The 15,714-nt window shown below is 38.7% G+C and overlaps 1 protein-coding gene across 1 annotated transcript; it reads right to left on the bottom strand.

Annotated features, from left to right (window-relative positions):
- Positions 1-2,048: 2,048 nt before the first annotated feature.
- Positions 2,049-6,477, bottom strand: LOC138874958 (uncharacterized). Its single transcript, XM_070153758.1, has 7 exons — positions 6,333-6,477; positions 5,271-5,848; positions 4,421-4,657; positions 4,071-4,180; positions 3,901-3,948; positions 3,634-3,709; positions 2,049-2,669 (listed from the first exon to the last, which is right to left on the bottom strand). The coding sequence occupies exons 1-7, from the start codon at positions 6,475-6,477 to the stop codon at positions 2,049-2,051; spliced, it is 1,815 nt and encodes a 604-aa protein (XP_070009859.1).
- Positions 6,478-15,714: the final 9,237 nt, after the last annotated feature.

Raw genomic sequence — 15,714 nt, 5'->3', positions numbered from 1 at the left:
TTCAACAGCAAAAGGCTAATGGTCGGTAAACGATATAGCGGCTATTATTATTATTTCCGCTAAAGCCATTTTGTATTGCTATTGAAAGTCTTATTTGTAGTAGTGAAGGTGGGTATCTCCCTTAGTCCACGTCCAATTCACATTAGAATCAACGCCACTTCACATTTGGGCTTTTGACAAACTTTTGTAGCCTCCGTGGATTAGGGATATCAACACCTAAAAATTCACACAAGGATCGTCTATCCAGTGGTATATCCTTTCCTGGAACCCATGACTGGAACGGGTCCGCGTTCCAGTTGGCATACAACTCCCGTACATTCTCATATTTGCACAGCCTGGACATTCTATGAGCTTATCTATCTTCATCTCTACCAATGGGGCAAGCACATCCGGAAAGTTCTTTTTAGGGCCTTCACATTAATCCCCATTTCGAAGACATATCTCCCATATGGCACAAAGTTATCATGACATTTGACGGCGTATTCTTGAACTAGATCCACCGAGGCTGTGGGACCGATGGTGGACTCGTCGACCCGCTAGTAACCTGCTTTACCTTAGCTTGCATGGAAGAACCTTCACCTTGGTTGCAATTTTTGGGAGGGAGAGCAATAGCGGAGGACTTTCCTACCGCTTTTCCTTTGGAGGCACTAATATGAGCTATAACAACCTAAACAACAAACACAAAGGTGAGAAAGAATCAAGAAATTCACCCAAGGTCATCGTGAGAGGCAAAGAGGACCCCCACACTTCAAACCGAAGGCTATGTATAATCTACTCGCAGTAGTGGTTCAACGTGTACCAATGTGTCATCACAAGGCGATAGGTACTCAAGACTTCCCCATGTCGTACAATTCAAGTAGTCGAACAGGGCCATAACTTAATCGTAGGGCAAGCAAGCAATGTTAACGTCCGCATTACTACAATAATAAAGTACACTAAATACTACTTACAACAGTTTACAACAAGATACAATACCCCCAAACACCCAACACTTTACCCAACATCATATACAACTACACGTGGCTACTCAGAATTCACTGGTGTTCAATTCACTCTTTTAGGCATTTTAGAAAACACCTTGCGGGGATCAATTTTGCTTTCTCTTATTTCAACAATGGCGGAGCAAGGTGGCCCTCTCAAATTTAAATGAAGTACAGGGAATTGTAGTTTACTACTTCAAATACAACTTAAAAACCAAAATTTGCACCCAATTTTGTGCACACTAAAAACACACAAAAACAATTCACAATACACAAGAGAAGAAGGAGATGAGGAACATACCTTTGAGTCTTGAGAATACAAAACACAAGCAAGAGTGGAGAATTCAAGAGAGAGAGAGAGAGAGAGGAAGGAGCGGGCAGAGGGGTTTAGAGAGTAACGGGGAGAGAGAGTGGGAGTTTGGGTTTAGAGTTATGTTTGTTAAATGGGAGAATGGGTTGGGTCATTATGTTAGTGTATATGGGTAATCGGGTCGGGTAATGGGTTAGGTCCTAAAGAAATTAAAAGAGTAAAAAAATGAAAATTAAAAAAAAATTAACTTAGTTGACCCCCCCCCAGCCCAGCGCCCCACGATGGGCTTGGCACTGGGGTTATGCCTATACTGGAATTTACGCCCTAGATATCGTGGGGCGCTATCCTGGGCGTTGGGCGTTGGTTCGCCGAAATTTTCCATTTTTTTGGATACAATTCCCTCCTACCCGAGCACTAAATACATACATTATACACCTCACACCGTTTCCAACTATGATTTTTATAACTACAAAGAAAATAAAAAACTAGTCTACTCTGACTAAAAGAAAACAAAAAACTAAGCTACGAAAGTATTAAAAATTGAGTTCTCCCAACAAGCGCCTGATTTAACAATGCGGCACGACTCAACACGCTTTTCAAGCATCGGCCAAATCCACCGAGGTCTTGTGACGTGCAATGTCGCTACCCCAATAATATTTCACTCGCTTCCTATTTACCAAGAAGGTACAACTTGAGCTCATATGACGCAATTCCAGCGCTCCATGAGGACTTACACTTACCATCACGAAAGGACCTACTTATTGAGACTTAAGCTTTCCAGGGAAAAGCTTCAACCTCGAATTAAACAAGAGAACTTCTTGACTTGGCTCAAACTTGCGATGGTGGATGTGGTTATCATGCCACCTCTTAGTTTTTTCTTTATACAATTTAGTATTTTTGTATGCATACAATCGAAACTCATCAAGCTCACTGAGTTGTAACAACCACTTCTCGCCGACTAAGTCCATATCAATATTTAGCTTTTTAATTGCCCAATAGGCTTTGTTTTTATGCTCGACGGGCAAGTGGCATGCCTTCTCATAAACCAACTTATACAGATATGTACCTATGGGGGTCTTGTATGCAGTTCTATATGCCCATAATCCGTCGTCAAGCTTTCTGGCCCAGTCCCACTCCAAAATATGCTTCACCTCTTCGTTTGACATTTCGACTTGACCATTCGTTTGGGGTTGATAGCTGGTGGCAACCTTGTGCTTAATTCCATACTTTGCTAGAACATTTTTCAATAATTTGCTACAAAAGTGAGTTCCTCCATCACTTATCAGCACCCTTGGAATCCCATAGCGTCTCAAGATGTGCTTCTTTACAATGTTTACCACTACCTTTGCGTCATTAGTAGGAAGAGCAATGGCCTCAACCTACATAGACACATAGTCGAGTGCCAACAAGATGTACCTGCGACCATTAGAGTATGGGAATGGTCCCATGAATTCAATACCCCAAACATCAAAGAGCTCTACTGCCGGAATATTTTGCAAAGGCATCTCGTGCTTCTTCGTGATTATTCCGGTCCTTTGGCACCTATTTCACTTTTTAACAAAGGCGTGTGCATCCTTAGAAAGTTTTGGCCAATATAAACCCGATAGAAGCACTTTTGGGTAGTTCTATCCCAGCCATGATGACCTCCATATGGAGAAGCATGATAGTCATGCAATATTACATTCATATCCTCCTCAGAAACACACCTTCGTACCAATTGATCTGCGCACTGCTTATATAGGAATGGATCTTTCTACATGCAGAGCATCACATCATGTAGAAACCTTCTTCTATTATCGGGTGTCAATTCTGGTGGCAGCAATCCACTTGCAATAAAATTCACGTAATCTGCATACCACGGGGCTTCACTCGAAGTGATTGCCAATAACTGCTCATCCGGAAATGTGTCCTTAATCGAACATCCCACAGCCACATGGTTCCGATTTTCTAATCTAGACAAGTGATCAACCACATGATTCTCTATTCCTTTTTGATATCGGATATTGAAGAAAAATTCTTACAAGAGGAGGACCCATCGAACTAGCCTCAGATTGGCATCTCTCTTATAAAACAAATACCTTATAGCTGTGTGATCTGTATAGACGATGACTTTGGTTCCTACTAAATAGGATCTGAATTTTTCAAATGCCCACACCACCGCAAGAAACTATTTTCAGTGTAGTTCATTTGAACTGGATTTAGAGTTTTGCTCGCTTAATAAATGGAGTGAAAAATTTTATCCCTCATTTTCCCCAAAAGGGATTAGATTTCTATGTCACTCGCATCGCATATCAACTCAAATGGTTGCGCCCAATCCGGGGCAATGATAATTGGCGCAGTCACTAATCTTCCCTTTAGATCCTCAAATGCTTTTAGAGAGGCATCATCAAACCTGAAGGGGATATCTTTCTCAAGAAACCTGCATAGATGAAAAGAATTTTTTGAATAATCTTCAATGAAACGATGATAAAAACTTGCATGGCCCAAAAAATTCCGAATGCTCTTGAAGGATGTCGGTGGGGGCAATTTTTCAATTGCCTCCACCTTTGCTTTGTCCACTTGCAAACCATTTTTGGACACCTTGTGTCCTAAGACTATACCTTCACATACCATAAAATGGCATTTTCCCAGTTTAAAACAAAGTTTGTCTCTTCACACCTAGCAAGCACTTTATAAAGGTTCATTAAACAATTATCAAATGAACACCCAAACATAGTAAAATCATCCATGAACACTTCTACAAATCTCTCAACATATGAGTAAAAATAGTCATCATACACCTTTGAAAAGTCGCAGGTGCATTATAAAGACCAGGCATTCTCTTAAAATCATATGTGCCATAGGGACACATCAATGTAGTCTTCCCTTGGTCCTCTGGGGCTATAGCAATCTGATTATATCCCGAATAGCCATTTAGGAAACAGTAGTATTCATGTCCAACTAATCTATCAAGCATTTTATCAATAAAGGGGAGGGGAAAGTGGTCCTTTTGGGTGGCATTGTTTAATTTTCTATAATCTATGCAAATTCTACACCCAGTCATAGTTCTTAAGGGAATTAAGTCATTATTTTCATTAACCACTACAATCATCCTCCCCCCATTCTTAGGTATACATTTGACGGGGCTTACCCATTTGCTATCAGAGATTTGAAATACAATACCTGCATCAAGCCACTTAATCACTTCTTTTCTTACCACCTCTTTCATGATTGGATTTAAGTAGTGTTGTTGCTCTACACATGGCTTATACCCTTCCTCCATGAGGATTTTATGCATGTATAAGGTTGGACTGAGGTTTCTAATGTCAGACATCATCCACCTAATTGCTTGCTTGTGCTCACGCAGTACTCTTAACATCTTTTCTTCCTGTTATTTAGACAAGTCAGAAGAAATAATAACAGATAGAGTGTCAGAACCATCCAAAATAAGCATATTGAAGGTGAGGGGGCAAGGGTTTATGTTCCAATTTTGGAGCTTCTTTAATCGACGGCTTTGGAGCTGGCCCACTTGGCTTATTTAGGGTCTCAAATGGTTTAATCCCTGCATATAAGCATAGGATGCATCTAGTATATGCATCATCTCCTCAACCTCATCATCAATCTCCAGGTATTGAACAACATGAGTGCTTTTTCTAGAGAATTTTCTAGACATACACTCGTGTCAATAAGTTACTCATCCACCTACACAACAAATATCATAGAGAACTCCTTATAATAGCAGGGAAGTTGGATCGCCTTATAGACATTAAAAACTGCTTCCTCGTTGTCCACCCTCAAAATCATTTTTCCCTCTCTCGCTTTAATAATTGCATTGCCTTTAGCCAAGAGAGGTTGTCTCAATATGATTGGAACTTGTTCATTAGCCTTATAATCTAGGATAATGAAGTCCACTGGGAAGATAAATTTCAAATTTGGAGCAACACTTCTTCAATGAGTCCTTCAGGGTAGGCTATGGATCTATCAGCTAGTTTCACACTCACAGTGGTTGGCCTTGGAGCTCCCAGATCCAATTGGTTGAACAAGGACAAGGGCATCAGATTTATGCTCTCCCCCAAATCACAAAGAGTATGACTCACATCGATATTACCAATCCGTACAGGGATGGTAAAGTTGCCAGGATCCTTAAGCTTTTGAGGGAGCTTGTTTTTTACCTTTGAAGTGCACTCCTCAGTACGTGTGACTGTCTCAAATTTAGTCAATCTCCTCTTGTGAGCCACTATATCTATGATGTACTTAGCATACTTTGGAACTTCGTGAAGTACATGTACCAATGGAATATTCAATTGAACATGGCTCAACATAGAGAGAAATTTATTGAACATGCGATCATCATTATTCTTCTGCAATCTTTGGGGGAAAGGTGGTGGTGGCCTTGCAGCATTCACTAGCTCTGAACTTGCATCATATTTCTTTGACTCATGTGTTTCCATAGGAATCAACTCTCCCTCAGGTATAGGCTTATCGTTTCTCTTCTTTAGCACTTCTTCTAATTCCCTCCCATTTCTAAGTGTAACTGCATTAACTTGAGGGTTCTTGTCTGTATCATTGGGAAGAGCACCTGCATGACTAGTATTTTGATTTGATGCTAACTACCCCATTTGTCTCTCAAGATTTTTGAAATCGGTCCTGAGTTGTTAATTATCAAGTGACAGCTTCTTCAACAAGTCATTTGTGCTCTCTTCTATTTGTTGGGGTGGCTTCTAAGGTTGATTAAAATTTCCTTGGGGCCTATAATGATTCTGAGTCATTAATTTCCACCCTAGGAGAAGTTAGGATGATTCTTCCAATTTAGATTGTAAGTATTCCCATATTATGCATGTTGATTTATCGGACCTCTGCTCTATTTTCCCACGTAGTAGATAGATTCAGGATTCGTGGGCACATGTCACTCGTGTGACTGTCACCACATAATTCGTAGCAAGTATACATCTTTTGTACATATTTCATCTGTTGTGTTTGGTGCATTGTCATTCTATTCATCCGATTTGCCAATTTTGCTATATCTGCTCTCAAGGTTGAGAAGTCATCAAGCTCAATTATACCTGCTACTTTCTGTTTAAGTGCTCTTCGTGATTCTGCATCTCCTTTCCAATTATGATCATTAGCAGTGAAGTTGTTTAGCAAGAGCTGCATTTCACCATACGGCCTCACCATGCAAATACCCCCACAAGCTGAGTCAAGATTCATCTTTAATGTCTCATCTAACCCATCAACAAAAGTATGACTGATGTGCCGGAGAATTTCGGCACATTTCAATACTAGTTGCTTAGATTTTAGCTTGTTTTGAATGCAATTACCTCCCTTACTTATGTAATTTTAATGTTTTTGCAGTACATGAGGTTTAAGAACCCAAGAGCATGGAAAAGAAAGTAAAAAGCCACAAAAAGACAAGAAAAAAGCAAAATGTAGCAAAAATGTGGATATGCGATGCATTATGCGATCGCAAACCCTACATGCGAGCCGCATAAGGTGCAAAGGATCGCAAATCAAAACATAAAGTTAGCCAAAATCTGGTGCAAGAAATGCGGTCCAAAATGCGATCGTATAACAGGTTTGCGGATCACATAATGGTTCGCAAACTCATGAAGAGAAGTGCTGATGGTGGAAAATGCGACGCAGAATGCGATCGCATAGCTGGAATACGGTCCGCAAACCCATAATGCGACGACGGCCTGGAAACTAGGGTTTTGAAGTTCAATGGACATGAAGAGAATGCGGACCACATGTCTGATTTGTGACAGAAATGCGGTCACATACTTGACCTGAAAAGCCATTTTTGTCCGTTTTTTGTGTCGATTTTTGGCACTCTATAAATAGATTTATTGTGATTTTGTGGGCTCATCTGGTCTGACTTTGAAGCTACAATACAAGGCATTAATATTCCTCTCTTTTGGAAGCTTTTAGGTCAAGAATCTTTCAATTTGTAAGCTTTATGGCATTAAATAGTGTCTTCTTTTTGTATTTTAGCTTGTGTAGCTAACTTTAAATACTAAGGTTGTGGACCCTAAATGGGTATTATGTTAATGAATGTTTAACATTGAATATATATATAATAGTTGGTTGATATTTATTTACTTCTCATTCTTCATTTATTGTTGGTGGTTGCAAACATTAACAAGTGCCATTAAATTCTTACTTTGCTTGGGAAAGTGAGTTGGAATTTGGAAGAAGTAAATATCAAAGACTCAAGGCTTTAAACCTTGTTTAATAGAATCGCTTAGGAATAAGTGAGTTTTATTTGGCATATATTGATTGTTCTTAATTACAACTCTTTTATATTTGGAAAAAATCATAAAGAGGAAATACTACCCAACTATTGGAAAATATTGGGTAGACTTTTAGACATCATTTGCATATCAAAAGGACCTTCCTTAGAAATATATCATATTAACACTGATAGCATTACACTTCATTTAAGGGGACACAACCTTGGTTTCTTTAATCAAATTATTTACATTCTCAATATTTCAACTAGTTGTTACTTCAAATCAAACTCAATTCATACTCTTGTTACCGTTAACTGGATAGAACTACGACTTTAGTCAAGCAACACACTAATCGAGTAACCCTTTCACACCTATTCCCTATGTGATTCGACCCCAACCTTGTTGGGTTATTATATTTGACACCGACCGCCTTACACTATTTATTAAAGTGTAATTTGAGCGTATCAATGACCCAAAACCTCATCAGTCTGGAAAGTTATGTGGGCAGTCTTTGAGTAGCTTCTCGTATCTTTCCCAAGCTTGATGAAGAGTCTCGCTATCCCGCTGCTGGAACCCAAGAATCTGGATCATCAGTGACTTTGTCTTTTTAATGGGAAAAAACTTGATTAAGAACTTTCTTGCTTGATCATCCCAAGTGTGGATCGAGTTCATGGGCTCCTTTTGCAACAATTCTTTAGCCTCCCCAGCAGTGAAAAGGGGAGAGCTGTCAGCCTGATGTAGTCCTTGGAAATGTTAGGATAATTGTAAGTATCCATAATTTCCAGGAAGTTCTGAATGTGCCGCTGCAGTCTTTATGAGATGTACCCACATATTGCCTTGTGGACTGAATCAGTTGTACAATGTACTGTTTGAGTTCAAAGTGACCTGTGATTTCAGGTTTCACAATAGCATGAGTCATATTAGCAAGATTGGGCCTTACGACTTCAATCACCGGACGCTCTTCATTACCTGCCATCTCTAGTGGCTGTGGTTGAACTACGATGTCCATCTCTCTTTCTATTCTAGTTCTAGCTTCGACTTCCCTCCTCACCCTGTGAAGTGTTCGTTCAATTTCAGGATCAAGAGGAAAGAGGTTGTTTACGCTTCTACTCCTCCGCATTTAAGAGAAGAGCCAGCGTTAACACAAACAAGGAAAACTAAAAATTAAAAATTGAACAAATAACTAATAAAAGCTTAACTCAGTCAAGTAGCTAATTTCTAAGTCCCCGACAACCGTGCCAAAACTTGTTGCGACCAAGCACACTCACGTAAGTAAACGTGGTCGTCAACTAATAGAGTAGTGAGGAAAGTATCATTCCCATAGAGACTTATGATTAACTTTTGACTGATTCAAACTCAAAAAACTTATCGATTCAAGAGATTTCTCACAAAATATGTAAGTGACTAATTTACTATGTAAGAAACTATCAAGCAACGAAATAACTAAAAATCAACCACAACACTTAAGCAAATTTGGATAAAAATCAGTAGAAGAGGATATTCCAAGGTCATAGGCTAGCTAACAATCTTGTTGCGTTCTTGGATTAAATGACTAAATGATTTATCCGGATTGTTGATTGGCAGGGTTGACATTACTCATAAGAATCTGTCGAGTTCTTACTCGACTATTCAAGCTAATTTAATGTCGATATGTCTGTGGAATTAAGATTAACAAGAATGCATTTACACTTTCTGCATTTCAACCAAGCAGGGCAATTAGGTGTATTTCTATCCTAATTGCGAATTTGTTTGCCGATGCCCGAGTTCGAGAACTTGCTCTATTTAATCCTACATGCAATCTAGAATTCCCACTTTTGAGTTCAAATCTAGATTCGTAGATAGTATTTCAATATTAGCTACTCAGAAAAATAATTAAAAACATGTTAAATAAACAACCCAATATGATAAAATCAAACTCGTCAAATAAAACTTCAAACATCAGCATTCATGTATCACCCATGACCCCAGAATAATAGGTTTCTTAGCCACTCAAGTTCATACAATTATGAAAAATAATGTTTTCAAATATAAAATCAATGAACACTAGAAGAAGAATGGAAGAATTCATCAAATTCGTGCTCCCGAGTGTTTCATACTTTTGTTTTTCTCTCAAAGTCACGTCCTCCTCCTCAAAATAACTGAGTCCCGGACGAAATAGGACACTTTCACATCTTGAGCACCTAGGGAATAGTGGGGCACTGGCCTTGGTGCTCATCTTCTTCAGCATTTTGTTTTGTGCACTACAGGTAGCGCCCCAAGCTGCCTGCGGCGCTAAATTGGGAACTTTTTCCTTTTCTTCCCATTTTCGCTCCAATTCGCGCACTTTCGTCCCAAATCGTATCAGAATAATTCCTACACATACAAATACCATAAATTAACACAAATCATTATATTATACATCCAAAATATACGAGACATGAACATAATGCAAGGCAATATACATCAAAATATGCATACATTAAGCTGAATATCAGTACCCCCGCACAACTTTTTTGCTTATTTAAGGAGCTTCATTCTTTCTTCAAAACTTCAGTCTTCTGCATCCTTTTTACTTTCCTTTGCTCATTCCTAAATATTTGTTTACTTAACTTTTTCTGCATTTTGCCATAATGTATGAAGAGCGAAAAATTAGGGTTGCATTATATTGGGGGTGAGGTTACCGTGGAGAATAACTCAGTACACTATTGTTTTTCTCCATAGTGTATTGTTATGTTGCCACTTATATTATAGTATGATAGATTAGTATCATTTATATGTAAAATAATGAGTGTAAGGAAACGTTCGGTTAATATTAAAGTAACCGAAAAATATCCATATTCTCTAACTCCGCAAGGAGTTGCTTGTTATGTTGAGTTTAACATCGAAGACGGTGAAACTCTAAAAGATTTTTTGAGGACTCTGGATGAATGCCGGGAACTTCTTGTGATAAATATATTGGAAATGTACGTTAAGCCTTAAGACGTTCACAATATTGAGGTTTCACAAAATAGGGATAACCCTCAATTCTCGGGTGATGTTTTTGGAGCAGTTTTATCCGAACAAGTTTCGTTTGAAAGAGTTTTGCTAGATCTAAACTTATCTCCACGGGCAACTGAGAAGCGATGACATAATTTCTCCCAAAGTTTACATAATTCACCTGCCGAGTGGTATATTTTAATTTTCCTTTTCTTAGTATGTTTTTTTATGCATCATGTTTGCACTAACACTCATATAGTCCAAGGAGGGTACCGGTCAAATAAGAATTTTACAAGTTATGAACCAACCAACAGTCGGAATATGCCCAATTTTGGTGTTTTAGATCATGGTAGTCCATCCGGGAGTCATTAGCAACTCCATAATGTGTATCATAGGATATCAACATATTATAAATTGTAAGTTTAGAGATAAAGTTAATATATAATATTGGGATGAATTTGAGAAATTCATTATTTTATTTGTTGTGTAGTAAAAACGAGCAACTTGAAGATCTTGTCCTTACTCAATTGCCCGAAGACGATATATTTAATCAGGATCTGGTAGATGCACAGAGTCATAAAGATGATAGTGATTATGACAACAATGCCGATGAGTCTAGAGATGATACACCATTCCCTGATGAGGGCGACAATGAAGAGGAAATGCCCTTTGCTTATGAGAATGAGAATGAGCAACCTGATTTGCCAAGGGAGCGTGATGCCACCAATGATCATGCTCTATATATGTAGACTCCACCTCCCCTTAGACCCAGAGTGTACGAGTCCCATGTGCCCTTTCTTTCAAGGATGATTCCCTACTGTGATCCATTGTCCAGTATGCCGGATATGGATGCCCTCACAAGGGATATTGATGACATTCGGATAGCAATGTGGGATGAATCTAGATCAACGACGCTGTCAAAAGAATATGCTTTTTGGTGATAAAGCGTGCCTTAGCAGGGCGGTGCGAATGTACAACATAAAAGAGTGTCGTAAGATCGAGGTTCATGAGTCATCTCTGAAAGTATATAAGGTTATTTGTCGTAGATGGTTTCAAGGTTGTAGATGGATGTTGCGTGCGAGAAAATTGAAAACAAATATGTGGATTGTAGGGAAATACAATGGCACCCATACTTGTGATATGGGCATATTCAGTGGGAATCATTTTATTTGAATTTTTACTTAATTTCTCTTGTATTGATTCCACCCATTGAATCATCCATAAGGTACAAGATTAAAGAGTGTATAACATTTGTCTACTAGGTATACGGTTGTACCATTACCCAAAAAAGGCATTTCTCGGACGTAAACGTGCATTTGAGATTGCTTATTATAACTAGGATAAGTCATTTGTCGCTCTACCCAGGTACATGGCTACTTTGCAACACCTTAACCCCGCGAATGTTGTTGAATGGAAGCTTGAGCGGAGTCCGGGAATACCAGAATTCATATTCAGATATGTGTTCTAGGCATTTAAACCAGCCATTGATGGATTTGTGCATTGTCGGTTGGTATTCTCCATAGATGGCACTCATTTCTATGGAATGTATGATATTAAGACATTGATCTCCATTGCAGTAGATGCTAATGGAAACATATTTCCCCTTGCATTTTCTATTTGTGCCAGTGAAAGTAAAGAGACTTGGAAATTGTTTTTGAACCACTTGAAGGAGCATGTTGTCGGATATCGATCAGGTATTTGTTTAATATCTGATCGGCATGGTGGTTAAGTTGTATATAGACTTTGGATGCAAGGCAGGAACTGTATGCCTACCAAACCATTACTGTGTTAGGCACTTAAAGTCCAACTTTCAGCGGGCTCATCCAAATAAAAACTTATATGATTTAATGTGGATGGTTGCAAAAGTTCAAGAGGCGAATGGAATTGATTAGGCAGGAAGACTCAGAAGCTTATCGTTGGTTGATGTGACATGAGCTTGATAAGTGGACTTTGCATAAGGATGGTGGTAGAAGATGGGGAATTTTGACTACAAACGTGTCAGAATCTTTCAACGGGTTGTTAAAGTCTGCCCATGGATTGCCTGTCACTACCATGGTGTGGATGTCATGCAAGCAGATAGTGGAGAGGTTTGTTGAAAGATCCCGAAGTGCATCATCATTGATGGAAAGGGGTGTTGAATTTATGCCACAGCCGATTAACAATTTGAGAAATATAGGAAGCGAGCACAGTAGCATACATTTTTGAAGTAGTGCAACGAGCTAAATATTTTTGAAGTTCGCCCAGGTCTACATCAAAACCGCAGTAATAATACCCATACCATCAATGAATCCAAAATATTATGTTCATGTGGGAAATGGTGAATCTATCACTTGCCATGCTTAGATGCCATGAAGTGCTTTCAACATACAGGTTTTGCTGCGATGAGGTACGTTGATAAAGAATATAGTGTTGTTGCATACATAAACACCTATGGTGGCCACATCCAACTAGTGGGTACTGAGCATTATTGGCTGCTAGAACCATTTAAAATGGTATGTAATAAGGATTATGTATGTCACAGGCAAGTGCAAGAAAGAACGCAGATACGGAATCAAATGGATGTTGGTGATATCATTTATGTGCGTAAATGTGGTATATGTTCCCAAACTGGACACGATCGTCATAAATGTCCTTCAGTTAGTGTGGGAAGTGGCGGTAATTCAGCTCCCAGTAGCAGTGATGTGCCCAATTTTCAAGGATAAACTTAGTGTTTTAGTTGCAGTATTTTTGTTTTACTATATGTCAGTAATGGTGTTGTTTGCAATATGTATGAAATAAAATTAAGTTTTCAATAGGATTATATCTGATTGACATTTAACATTGAAGATTTAATACAATAATTAAAAATAACTTCAACAAATAAGTAATGATTTTCATTCGTCATTATCATCAATGTATGCCACTATGTTATTGTCATTTTCTTTATCTTCTTTGTCAATATCTTGTACGCATCTGTCCGGACTGAGGGCATCATAATCTAGTCCCCAGCTGGCATACATTTCTCGTATTTCATCGCTATCATCCACAATACCACTTACTTGATTTCCACAATAATATGGGACTCTTATTTCCAATGTCTGCGGTAGAAACTTAGGTTGTCCCTCCCACTCAACAACTGTTAGAAATATTGGATAATCAATGTCTCTATGTAATTTTTCATTTTCTAATAAATCCATCTCATCCACTATTCCTTGGAGGTAGTTAAGATCATCCAGTGCATGATGAACGGCTAGTGCTTTTTCCATCTCTAAAATCTCCTTCATCACATGCCGAATCACTTCTGGTTCATCTTTGTGTATGTTTGTTTGGAATGTTACAGATAGTGCTTGTGGTACACCTAGCCCATGCCAATGGCATAGTACTTCATATCACACCTTTTTGAGTAAAGGGAACCCATTGTAGTTTTTCACCCCAAATTCACATACCTCAGGCTTTGTAGAATGTGCTTCCCCCTATATAATGTGCCCTGCAACTTTGAGATCAGTGTGTATATTGATAGGCTTATTTTCCAAGGATGTAGAACACCTTACCACTTGTCATCAACCAAATCAATATAGCAACCTAGCATGTTTTTTCAAGGTGGGGATCGATTGTGTTACGACGTGTTCTATGTGGATCTGCTGAACTACCTTTACTTTCTTGCCTCTTCTTAAACCACTTATTAAATGTTAGTGGCGTTTCTTAAATGGATGTTGTAATGGTTCTTGAAATGGTTTTTGAATTCTAGAATGTTGGTTCAACTTGAAAAGAACTAAACTGCACGAACTTGTATGTTAAACGTAGCACATCACCAATATGCATTACGTGAATTGTCATGTCGACCTAAAAAAGTTGCACTGACTTGTACCGTAAAGAATCATTAGCACGCGAAACGTAGCGCATCACCAATATGCATTATGTGTATTACCATGTCGACCTGAAAAAGATGTCGACATGAAAAAGTTGCACCGACTTGTATCGTAAAGAATCGTTAGCACGCGAAACATAATGCATCAACAATATGCATTACGCAACCTAAAAGCACACTTAGCTGCCTATAAAAATGATGCGCATTTGCATTGTTATTTGCGGCGTAAACAAACGAAGAAAACACTTTCTATAAATTTTTCAAGTTCAATCATTACGACATATCTGGACACTATGACGTTATATACGGTCAAAATCAAGGAGCCTGATTTCAAAGTCTTGGATTGGGCTATGAGTTCGAGTTTGGGTGAGTAAAAGTAGAGGTTGGACCCAGATAGCTGCAACACACCTCGAGGAAGGTAGATCAAAGTCTTGGCAAGACCTACATCAAGGGTAGTACATTCTCGAGGGCAATCAAGAAAGAGCGCAAACTTCTCAAGGACATGTGGATCAGGGCATAAATTAAAAGATAAGATTTGTACGAAATGGTACAGGTCTGTACTAGGTTGTTATACACATGTACCAATAGAATTATTTACCTCAATTAGGAATGTACTATATTGGAGTTTTTCTCCTCCTATATAAAGGGGACCCCAATAATTTGTATTAACATTATTCACTGCAACAGAATACTCTACCTTGCTTTTCTTGTTTAACGTCCTCAACAAGTGTTCTTCAGCTTTATTGCTTTTACTTTATTATCCATACTTCATTGTTCTTAGCTGACCTCAAGGCCCCTAAGAGAGTCAAGCTTGAGGTCCTCATTGTTATAGCTATACTGCTTTGGTCCATCAATTCTTCTTGTTTAAACTTAATACTATGTGTACATTCACTAGTATTAGAATAAACCACATATCTTTAAAACCACAAATTACAATTAATTGTTACCCCCATTTTTCTAGGTAAACATTTTGGCACCCACAGTGGGGCTAAAGATAATAGTGATTGTTTTAGTGCTAGTTTTCTGATAACACACGTTATTCTTTATACTTTTGTTTGTCAAAGATTCTTTAATTTTAGGCTTAAACATGTCTAGCACATAGAATGTGCCTATTCATGAAGACAAAGATCTTGGAGAAAACAGCAATATAGGGGTCGGTGTACCACCATAAACCTTGAGGGAGTGCCGAATGTAGAGCCAGTTGATATCAGTTCGCACAATGCTCTAAACACAGACGCAGGCACAAACCCCGCAAGGAACGCACAAATGGAACCCCGAGTAGGAGACCAGGAAACACGAGGGATGGAAGAAGGAGGAGTCAGCCTCCAAGTGATATTAGAGATGCTCCAAGCTCAGAAAGTCGCCATCGCTCAGCTTCAGAGTCAGAACAGAACTCCTAACACCGCTGAACCAGTA

The sequence above is a fragment of the Nicotiana sylvestris genome, chromosome 8 (genome assembly GCF_000393655.2).
Source record: "Nicotiana sylvestris chromosome 8, ASM39365v2, whole genome shotgun sequence".
NCBI lineage: Eukaryota > Viridiplantae > Streptophyta > Magnoliopsida > Solanales > Solanaceae > Nicotiana > Nicotiana sylvestris.
This window is presented reverse-complemented; position numbering and strand designations above follow the sequence as displayed.